Source organism: Paramisgurnus dabryanus, chromosome 4, assembly GCF_030506205.2.
Source record: "Paramisgurnus dabryanus chromosome 4, PD_genome_1.1, whole genome shotgun sequence".
NCBI classification, from domain to species: domain Eukaryota; kingdom Metazoa; phylum Chordata; class Actinopteri; order Cypriniformes; family Cobitidae; genus Paramisgurnus; species Paramisgurnus dabryanus.
The window spans coordinates 34,964,794-34,976,873 of NC_133340.1; the positions used below are offsets into that span (position 1 = coordinate 34,964,794).

The 12,080-nt window shown below is 36.5% G+C and overlaps 1 protein-coding gene across 3 annotated transcripts in view; it reads right to left on the reverse strand.

Moving 5' to 3' along the window:
- The window catches only part of sdk1b (sidekick cell adhesion molecule 1b), a 328,241-nt gene that overhangs the window by 2,872 nt on the left and 313,289 nt on the right, over window positions 1-12,080 (reverse strand). For all 3 annotated transcript variants that reach the window (XM_065254359.2, XM_065254358.2, XM_065254357.2), the window contains 8 exons: window positions 10,121-10,236; window positions 8,206-8,392; window positions 7,706-7,843; window positions 5,971-6,132; window positions 4,435-4,560; window positions 3,882-4,046; window positions 1,382-1,519; window positions 1,135-1,255 (listed from right to left, as the gene is read on the reverse strand). In XM_065254359.2, coding sequence (XP_065110431.1) covers window positions 1,135-1,255; window positions 1,382-1,519; window positions 3,882-4,046; window positions 4,435-4,560; window positions 5,971-6,132; window positions 7,706-7,843; window positions 8,206-8,392; window positions 10,121-10,236 — 1,153 coding nt within the window. The remainder of the gene's footprint in view (window positions 1-1,134; window positions 1,256-1,381; window positions 1,520-3,881; window positions 4,047-4,434; window positions 4,561-5,970; window positions 6,133-7,705; window positions 7,844-8,205; window positions 8,393-10,120; window positions 10,237-12,080) is intronic.

A 12,080-nucleotide genomic window follows, 5' to 3' on the forward strand; every position in this document is an offset into this window, starting at 1 on the left:
ACCAAACTTATTGCTACTCCTAGACTAAACCACATTTGAGCTGTCTCAAATGAAAAATAATGGCACTGACAGATCTTAAAATATGCCAATGCCATTGATTTGTCTTAAAGGATTAGTTGATTTTCTTAAAAAAAATCCAGATAATTTACTCACCACCATGTCATCCAAAATGTTGATGTCTTTCTTTGTTCAGTCGAGAGGAAATTCTGTTTTTTGAGGAAAACATTCCAGGATTTTTCTCATTTTAATGGACTTTAATAGAGCCCAACACTTAATACTTAACTCAACACTTAACAGTTTTTTTCAACTGAGTTTCAAAGGATTTCAAACGATCCCAAACGAGGCATAAGAGTCTTATCTAGTGAAACACTTATCATTTTTGACAAGAAAAATAACAAATATGCACTTTTAAACCACAACTTTTCGTCTATCTCCGATCCTGAAAAGCGCCATTCGCGACCTCACGTAATACATCATCACATCAAGAGGTCACAGAGGACGAACATGAAACTACGCCCCCCGTGTTTACAAGTGTTGAGAAAGAGGACCGTTCGGACGTTGTTGTATTTGGAATGATAGTAATTAATGTCTTTGTGTCAGTTTATTGTTTAAAATAATCTGGGTTTCCTACATGTAACACGTGACCTTTCTACTTCACTACGCATTTACGTGAGGTCGCGCTGGCACTTTTCAAAACCGGAAATAGACGAGTAGTTGTGGTTTAGAAGTACATATTTTTTATTTTTCTTGTCGTAAATGACAATCGTTTCGCTAGATAAGACCCTTATGCCTCGTTTAGGATCGTTCAGCGTCCTTTGAAACTCCGTTAAAAAAAAACTATTAAGTGTTGGGGTCCATTAAACTCCATTAAAATGAGAAAAATCCTGCAATGTTTTTCTCAAAAAAACATAATTTCTTCTCGACTGAACAAAAAAAGACATCAACATTTTGGATGACATGGTGGTGAGTAAATTATCTGGATTTTTTTAAAAATAAACACCTTTAACGTATTTTTTCAATGCATGCTTCAACGTCTTAATTTAACTAGGGCCTAGTCCTGGCTTTAGCTAAGCCTTGTCTGTGAAACCGGGCCTAGGTATCGTAAACTGAAATCTGAACTCATTGAACCCTTACCTTGTTCCATTCTTCTTGAGGAAAGAGCTTTTCACATTGAGATGTCTGCTGTTTAACTCTAGTGCTGTGAAGCCACCGTTATCAAGGGTTACAGTCTCTTCTACAGTGGAGATGTGCTTTCCTGTGGATAATATTATATTACATCCGTGTAACTAAATGTGTTGTAATATCACTCATTTTTGATGGAGGTGCCGTTTAGCGGCTTTTGCATCTGAGCTCCTCAATTACTGAATATATAATATAATACCTGTACCACAGCTCCTGTACTTTTTGTTCTGTCCAAGCAGCAGCAAACCAAACACAACCATCAGAATCAGAATGATGCTTATCAATGCCATGACCACCAGGAACCACCACTCCTCGTAGAAGGGCGTTTCAGACAGAGCTAGAAAAACAAATCACGCTATAACAGGAGAACATCCATACTGTATTTGTAACTTAAATTACAAGAGCATTTTGTTAATGAAAGTTTTATTCTTCTAGGTACAGATGTGTGAATGTGAAGATGTTTGACACAAGGTGGCAGTAGAGACTGCAGAATGAGTGAAGAAGATAAAAATGCTCTTTACAGTTCTTCATACTATGCCTTCTTACTTCATACTTATCATTTCCCCTAAAAGTATGTACTGTTTTTGTTATAGTAATTTAAATGCATCAAAATAGATGAGACAAACTAAACTAATTTCGATTACATTTTAGTACTAATAGTATGCAAATATGGATGAAGAGTTAGATGTCTGTACTTTTAAAAAATAGACTGTTAATATGCTGCATTGCATTCTAAGTTTTTAAACAAGTATGTGATATAGCACTAAAAAGTTTTCATCACTATGATTAGTTTTGAAATTATTAATGTAATAAGATGAACGTGTTTAATATTGCATACTTTTAAAAATATCAATGTGCTGTATATGGCATTAAGTTTTTTAAACTAGTGTCTCTGATATAGTATGCAGTATGCAACCATAAACATTTTTCTCTTGTGATATATCAGTATGATCCGTGTTTATATCATTAATTTTATAAAATGAAAATGTTTAGTGTGGCATACTGTATACTTTTCAAAGTAGACTTTAAATGTGCTGCATATGGCATTGTGTTTTGAAACTAGTATCTGATATAGTATGCAGTATGCAACACTAAACATTTTTGTCTTGTGATGTCAGTATGATCTGGGTTTATATTATTAATTTAATAAAATGAAAATGTTTAGTGTGGCATACTGCATACTTTTTAAAGTAGACTATTAATGTGCTGCATATGGCATTGTGTTTTGAAACTAGTATATGATAAAGTATGCAGTATGCAATCATAAACATTTTTGTCTTGTGATGTCAGTATGATCTGTTTATATTATTAATTTAATAAAATGAAAATGTTTAGTGTGGCATACTGCATACTTTTTAAAGTACACTATTAATTTGCTGCATATGGCATTGTGTTTTGAAACTAGTATATGATAAAGTATGCAGTATGCAACCATAAACATTTTTCTCTTGTTATATATCAGTATGATCTGTGTTTATATTACTAATTTAATAAAATGAAAATATTCAGCGTTGCATACTGCATACTTTTTAAAGTAGACTGTAAATGTGCTGCATATGGCATTGTGTTTTGAAACTTGTATCTGATAAAGTATGCAGTATGCAACAATACACATTTTTGTATCAAGATATCAGTATGATCTGTATTTATATTATTAAATGAAAATGTTTGCATGCTGCATACTTTTCAAAGTAGACTATAAATGTGCTGCATATTGCATTATGTATTTTATACGAATATCTGATAAAGTATGCAGTATGTGACACTAAACATTTTTATCTTGTGATATCAGTATGATCTGTGTTTATATTCATATTTTCATAAAATGAAAATATTTAGTGTGGCATACTGCATACTTTTTAATGTAGACTATTAATGTGCTGCATATGGCATTGTGTTTCTTAAACTAGTATCTCATTAAGTATGCAGTATGCAAAAATACAAATTTTGTATTGTAATATCAGCGTGATCTGTGTTTATATTACTTATTTAATAAAATGAAAATGTTTAGTGTTATATACTGCATACTTTTTAAAGTAAGACTAATAAGTGTGCTGCATATGGCATTGTGTTTTAAACTAGTATCTGATAAAGTATGCAGTATGCAACAATAAACATTTTTGTTTTGTTATATCAGTTTGATCCGTGTTTATATTACTAATGTCATTAAATGAAAATATTTAGTGTGGCATACTGCATACTTTTTAAACTAGACTATTAATGTGCTGCATATGGCATTGTTTTTTTTAAACTAGTATATGATAAAGTATGCAGTATGTAACACTAAAAAATTTTGTCATATGATATCAGTATGATCTGTAATTATATTATTAAATGAAAATGTTTAGTGTTGAATACTGCATACTTTTCAAAGTAGACTATACATGTGCTGCATATGGCATTGTGTTTTTTTAAACCAGCATCTGAAAAAGTTTTCAGTATGCAACAACAAACATTTTTGTCTTGTGATATCAGTATGATCTGGGTTTTATATTTTCAAAGTAGACTATTAATGTGCTGCATAATGCATTCTATGATTTTTAAGCTAATATCTAATATAGCATGCAGTATCCAACACTAAACATTTCCATCTTATAGTTTACCTGTATGCATGCTACATTTATCACAACATAACCATCTACAATAAACTTCCAGTCAACAATTGGTTAAATGTACATTAAAATAATAAAGAAGATTACCAGACATGGCGGTAGAAGGCGGGCTGGGATCACCATAGCCGAAACGGTTGATGGCGATGACACGAAACTCATAGGCCACACCTGAACGTAGGCGGTCCAGACTGATGGTGTACGAGAAGCTTCCAGGTGGGAGATGCTTGACAAATGTGTCCCATAATCCTTCATCTGGAAATGTAGGGGGAGTAATTGGTTGGCACACACGGGAGGAAAGATGGAAGATGTGCAAGTCAGAAGTGGAAGGTTAATTGAGAATAAGACCGATTTAAAACAGAACATGTAATACAGAGAAGTCAACCATAGGGGGCGCCAGAGATACAGACAGGGTCACGGAAAATCTATAAACTGTAGATGATCTCATTTATGGTACATTTTGAAAGGTTGTACAGCTGCAGGTTATACCTCAAATGTCAATCTATCTATCTATCTATCTATCTATCTATCTATCTATCTATCTATCTATCTATCTATCTATCTATCTATCTATCATTATAAAAAGTCAATTGTGAGATTAAACTTGAATAGATTTGCACTCAGGTCCTCGGTTACCGCTCACCTGATGGACGGGCTTCAATGACGTATCCTGTGACAGGTCCCGCCCCTTCAGCACCCTTTGACCAATGAAGTGTCAGAGCCGCCGCTGATTTTGTGATCAAGGTCTGCAAGGGCGACCCAGGAGAGCCTATAAAATATAAAGCGTATTATGACTCAATTCTGAAAGCGTCTCATTTCTCAAGGATCGATAACATCACAGAAAGCAGTTTCTAAAAATGGATCTGGACGATTTGATCAATCATAACACTTCAGACTAAAACACAGGCCTCAAACGTCAGGCCGAGGGATGACAGTGATGAAATTCTGATAATTTAATCATTTTTAAATAGATTTTCTCCACTTACAACACGCGCTTTCAAAACCGACAGCCTGATCGGTTTGAAAGTTGTTTAGATTTCATAAAGGTCACAATGAAGCCTCAGGGATACACCTTCTTCAAAACATGTTCTTGATTGGTTACTGTGACCTTACAACATTCACATCCACTATACTGTTAACACTCGACATTACCCACAAATCCTTGCACCTTTAAAATGAACCAGGCTGTTGGAAATGTCATGTGATTCATTCAATTTACTCACACATCAACACAGGAAGTCATTGAGGAACTATCAAGTAGACCACTCCCCTTTTTAAAGTAAAAAATAGCACGTTATTCTGCACAATGTAGGGGGTGGGACGATTCAGAGCATTTGATTGGACGAGAAATTTGAAGAGAAGCTGAAGTGTAGGATGACATCATAAAAGTTAAAAACTTTTTTAACGCACATGCCAAACTGTACTGTAAGGTTTGAATGCTTATATCTTCTGTATATATGAATTTTGTCAGTGTTTTGGGCCATAGCAGTGCATATACATATCTTTAACTCTAACAACCTAAACAAACTGAAAAAAAAGTTTAATTTTAATTTCATGTTGACATTTGAAATCACCTAAACAAACACGCCCCTACCCCAATAGAATCTGGACCTTCTTTTGATAGACCCGCCCCACACATACGCAACCCAGGCAATGATGTTGTTTAGTAGACACGCCCCTTCCTGCTGATTGGCTACAAGTGTGTTTTGGTAGTCGGCCCGAGTCCCTTTTCCAAAGTGTTTTTCAATAATCATGCACCCCGCCTTTAAATGTTTTTGCTTGTTAAGCCTTTGCCTGTTTTTTGGCCTTTGGCAATTTTATCTCCAAATTATTTCTATTCATTTAAATCCTAAATAGTTACTGCTCTATAAATTACAAAAAAAATACAATCATAGTACAGCGCATTACTCAAATTAGTTTTCCGGCCTTATTTCCATCTGCAACTATTTTTAAGCTTTGGAATAATAAAGCATATATCTAAACCACCGACTTCCTGGTGGGTTACAGGATGTACGTCTTAAGATGGAAAAGCACTAGTTCAGTGACTCAGACATTCAACAATTCATTTAATACTCTTTTAATCCGGTCCTGTTTCTATAACAGCAGGGATGGTTCTCATCCATTATGCATGCTGTTTTGCATTATTATTAGTTTATTAACTATTCATATTTGCTCATACCTTCCACTGGTCCGGCAGTAATATTGGCCTCCAGCTCAGGTCCATAACTGATGGTTCTGGCCTGAACCCCAAAGCGATAGACCACACCCCTCATCAGGTCTCGAACCTTCAGCCAACGCTGCCAGTTCCCCTTGATGTCCACCGTAACTGTCTTACTGACACCTGTCAAATGAAGGGTTAAAGTGGTGTGTGTGATATAAAAGTAACAGAAACCTCATTCACACGGCACTTTGGTCCCAGAAAATACGTCCTGTAAATTTTCTGGGATTGCTCCTAGAAAGTGGACCTAGTAACATTTCCATAAGATACCCGGAAAGCCCTCTGTGTGAATGAGACGCAGAAACAATGCCGTAAGGGGCGTGCCGTAATGAGGATGCCGTGTCATGGTAACATGATTTTGTGGTTCAGCTCTTTAAAACGAGTGGTTTGCATGCACATTAACATTCACGATGAGAAATGTCTGCAAACTGGACTGAAGCAGAGATCAGGGATTTCGTCAAATATCCACTCTGAGCTTAAATCATTCATCAACATGACAGAACAGGGCGTCACACACTCTTTTATAGTCTTAAGTTATGATAAACAAAAATGCATGTGAGTGGTTTCTGGAAAGAGACTTAGTGGATAATAAGCAACCTCCAGAAAAAAAACTACCAAGTGCCGGACTTAAAAATACGTCACGTGTCTTTACCGGATTGGCAAATCATTGGCACTGTGTATGAACCTAAAATCAATCAAATCCTGGATGCTTTTTCTGTGTATTTTCCGTAATGTCTGTGTGAAAAGGGCTAGAATGAAATGTTCTTCCTTTGTTACATAAGTCACATTCAATTTGTCTTTAAAAACTATTTACGGAGCATTTCTAATATATTTTAAAGGTCCACTGTGTAGATTTTTAGCGGCATCTAGTGGTTAGATTGTGAATTGCACAGCTCACTCCTCCCTTTCGGAACGCATAGACAAGCTACGGTAGCCGCCACAGTACAAACATTGCATCGTCTGAGACAAGGTAGTGTCTAAACGCTCTTTATAGACCAGTTTGTCTGTTTAGGGCTTCTGTAGAAACTAGGGATGCACCGAATCCAGATTTTTTGGGTTCTGCCGAATACCGAATCCACTGTTAAAGGAACAGTATGTAGGATTGTGGCCAAAACTGGTATTGCAATCATATTTTTTCTCTCCAGATAAAAATTGAAATTTTGTTTGTCTAGGTACCAAGACGACTTTTTAGTTCTCATTACCGAAACATAAGTTTGTAAATGCATATATTTAATGTAATATCATGTTGCGGTAATGATAATTTTTGATAATGATAATCTAAAAAATGTAAATAATTCTATAGGAAATATTTTTAAATCCTCTAAAAATAATGGTTATAGTAAGTTCAGACCTTAATCTATTTAATGTGCAAAAAATGGGCTTCAAGGGCTTTTAAAAAATTCTGATGCTGGACACCACCTAAATCTGGATTTCGTGAGAATCAACCCTTTGTGTTAGACCTAGACCTCTATTGAAAATATAAATCTTATTCCAAAAAAAATCCAAATGAAAGATTAATATGTTGGCAAACAAATTTAGACACGCCTTAAGATCAAAAGGTTTTTAAGACGATGAAAAACATTTCAGTCAAGTATTTCTAAACTTCTGAACAGTAGTGTGTGACTACAGAGGTTTTAATGGTTTAATTTTTGATGGATGGCTATAGGGTGACAACAGTCCTTTACATCATGCTCACCATGAACAGGTGCCGTGGGCTCGTAGATCACTCTGTAACCTTCCAGCACTCCATTGGGCTGTAGAGGTGCTCCCCACGACACATTCAATGAGCTCCCTGTTACCTCCGAGAACAGAACATGACTGGGAGCTCCAGGAGCTTGGGAAAGAGAGAGAGAGAGAAACAACATAAACCTCAAAATATTAAGAACAACATAAATGGGTAAAGTAAGGTCACAAATGCTATGAGTTCGATCCCAGAAAACACACATAGGCAAATGTAAAGACTGAATAAGGATAAAAGCATCTGTCAAGTGCATGAATGTAAATATTAAGTGAACGTATTTTTATTTGCCAAAGCAAGTATAGAGACTCGTAAGAGCAACAGGCTCTGTGTTTAGTTTTAACAGAAGCATTAGAACCAGTTGAGTGAAACAGTTTGACAATATTTTGAACACGAGCGTCTTGCCGGCTGGCACATCTGCCTCCAGGCGAGCATAACGCCGCACCAGCGGGACTCACCAGCCTGCAGTGTTCGTCCTTTACGGGCGGCGCTGAGTGGGCCGTCCCCCGCCGCATTAAACGCAGACAGTTGCACGAGGTAGGTGGCGTATGACGTCAGATTCTTCAGGTGCACGGAGGTATCGGGAACAAACAAGAGCAGCTCCTTCTCCGTCTCATTCTGTTTATCCTTTTCCCAGTAGTGGATCTGTGGAACGTGAGATTGTGTTACTTACAAATGCGGGGGCAAAGAATATTTGTGGATGCCTCTACGTTGCATAAAAGTGCAAAATATCAACAATAATAGCTGATTATTTAGACTAATATCTGCCAATACCAATAGTTTGGTGTTTATGTGAACTTGCATTAAAGGAAAACACCACCTTTTTTCAAAATTTTACCTCAACTTAGACTAATTAATACATACCTATCTTTTTTCAATGCGTGAACTTAATCTTTGTACAGCGCGTCGTGAATGTGTTAGCATTTAGCCTAGCCCCATTCATTCCTTAGGATCCAAACAGGGATGAATTTAGAAGCCACCAAACACTTCCATGTTTTCCCTATTTAAAGACTGTTACATGAGTAGTTACACGAGTAAGTATGGTGGCAAAAAATAAAACGTGCCGATTTTAAAAGCGGATAAAAAATAAGAACTATATTGTATGGCGGAAGAGCACTTAGTTTGTAGCACTTCGGCCTCGGCGCGCAGTAATATTGACAGAAGTTCGAGCAAGAGGGGGAGTAGTCAGGAGTGATGTCACTGCGCACCAAACACTTCCATAGGGAAAACATGGAAGTGTTTGGTGGCTTCTAAATTCATCCCTGTTTGGATCCTAAGGAATGAATGGGGCTAGGCTAAATGCTAACACATTCACAACGCGCTGTACAAAGATTAGAGCATGCATTGAAAAAAAATAGGTATGTATTAATTTGTCTAATATGAGGTAATAACATAGTAAAATATTGAAAAACGGTGGTGTTTTCCTTTAACTAAATTCTAAAGATAACATTATAAATTCATGTGTTTTAAAATCTCTAGCATTATTTATTTGAAGAAGCCACTGTGAAATGTTGTGTCTAATGCAATGATATTTATTGTAAAATGTATGTTTACATGTTCAAAATAAGTTTTATGGCCATGGTTTATTTATTATGCACACCATAATAAGATCTGAATAGGATGTGAATGATGGGTACTTCATGTTTATGCTGAGAATATAAGGATTTATTATCAGTTCCTGTTCAGCTGTCCATGAAAGACAGACGTACAGATGGCGTAAAAACAAAATGAGGATGGAAGCTAATATAGTGAAATCAACAAATGACTGTCAGATAAAGGATTAGAGACTGCAAATGAACTTCAGTATTTATGCGGGCAAACAGATGGAACACCTAACTGCGTTTGGAATTACTTTTTATCCCGGTTCATGTCGGTATTCCAACTAAACATTTATGGATTACGCATTTTTATGCATGAAAGTATTGCCCCGTAGTGTAAAATCTGACAACGCAGAATAAAGCACAATATGTGCAGGCTGGCCAATAGCTGATGGAGTGAAAAATGAGAAGAATGGTTTTCTCTCACAAACATATCGTTTCACTTCAAAAGATTTATATATTAACCTATAAAAGTCATTTGGATTACTTTATTGATGTATGGATGGATGGACTATTTTTAACCCCTTTTAAGATGATAACACTACAGCGTTTTAATAAAAGAATAAAGAATAAAGAAACTCATACAGATTCAGAACAACACGAGGGTGAGTAAATGATGACCTGATTTAAACTTGTGGGTAAACTACCCCTTTAAAAAGAAATTATGTATATGTATATATTTTTTCTGACATAAAAACATGTTGCCTTACATACTTTTTTGTGTACTTCTTTGTGTAAATATTTAAACCCTATATTCACAGTCATTATGGGTCACCTTGTATCCCTGAATGTTCCCGTTCTGTGTCTCTACGGGCGGAGGCTGCCACTCGACGTCCAGCTGAGAGGAGGAAACAGCTTTCACCTGGATGTTCTGAGGGGATACTGAAGGAGCTATAAACACACACACACACACACACACACACACACACACACACACACACACACACACACACACACACACACACACACACACACACAAAATTACTATTTTAGATTCAAATATCAAACAAATCAAATGTGCAATGTGGGGGATGAAATGTGTCATAGCACGAAAGCCATTAACATCATGCACCGTCTGCCTCAGGTGAAGGGTAAATGACATTTCACTGTGACATAATGGACAGTAACTAAAGTCAAAGGAAATATAGCTTCAGTGATTTATTGAAACACATAATGTGGAAACTGTAATGCAACTGTAAACAGGCCGCCATAAAAATCAATAAACATGCATGAGATTTGTACTAATTCGAGTTGAAATGTTTTAATGAGAAATTTAAATGTGCAATGTGTGTTCTCTTGACAGAAATGCAAGATAATATACATAACTATATCATCAGTGGTGTATAAAAACCTTAAATAATAGTTTTGGGCGATATGTTAACCAATCAGGAGCTTGCTCTAGTAGTGACGTGATTACAGGAAGCGAGCGGAGTCGCAGAAGCCCCTCCTATGATGTGAATTTCCGCATGAATGTCTGGAATGACTAGTGTATATAGTTGTGTATATTATATCACATTTCTGTCAAGAGATCCTTGTTACACAATGCACCTTTAACTGAAGAAAGTAAGTCATACATCTTTTATTATTTCCTTGTGAACTATTTCTTTCATAAAATAATCACATAAAATGCAAATACATAAGCAGATTCCATCAGGTTCTATTAATAAACCATTCTAATGTAAATCCCTGTGTGACTGCGAGTCATTTCATCTCATTTCTACCCTAATATAATAAGAGATATGTAAGTAAGATGGCATGGTTGCCTTTCATGTTACAGTCATGCCGTGGGACTTTCTATTTAAGGATGTGACATCACTTTCGTTCAAATCTTTCAGAGGTCAGATGTGCTCAATGATCTGTTTAGTGCACATGGCTCATTTTTAAAATTAGCTTAAGTAATGGGCTTTCATGATGCTCTACATATCAGATGAGTTTGCAGGCAAATTAGTTTTGACATTGTGACACAAGCTTATGCATTAATATGCATTATAGGCAGTGAAATGCAACCGTATTTATCCCTTTTAACCTATACATACAATAGCTCTTTAACTCTTTCCCCGCCAGTGTTTTTTTTTAATTGCCAGCCAGCGCCAGCATTTTTCATGATTTTCAAAAAGGTTTAATGCCTTCCACAAAATTTTCTTTTTAAAATATATAAACATACAATATATCAAATGAATCAGCTTGAACATTTCGAGTTTACTCGCTTCATTCGCGCATGAAAGCCGCACGTGAAATTTTAGTCATCGAGACATTCACGTGAAAACATGCGTCATGGGAGGGCCTTCCATAGGCTTCTGCGACTCCGCTCGCTTCCTGTAATCACGTCACTACTCGAGTAAGCTTCTGATTGGTTAACGCGGCACGTTTTTCCCGTCAAAGTTCAAATTTTTCAACTCGCGCTTTTCCCACGGTAGCACTCGACTAGACGCGCGAATGAGGCGGAATCGCGTCTATTGCGCCACACTTAATGCCTTATTCTCGCCGCGAGACCTCCAGACGCGCTTCAACGCGTCTTTACATTGACTTAACATTGAAATCACTCGCGTCTGACACCTCTAGCGCAGCAGATCTGAAGGCAGCATAAGAGCACCACCTGGTGGATAATAGCAGTATTGCGGAAAGCCGGAAATACCCGTCAATGGCGGGGAAAGAGTTAATTAAATCAGGTATGGCTATTTTTAGACACTAAAGCCTAATGCACATATGATATTTTGACACATTAGATTTTTGTT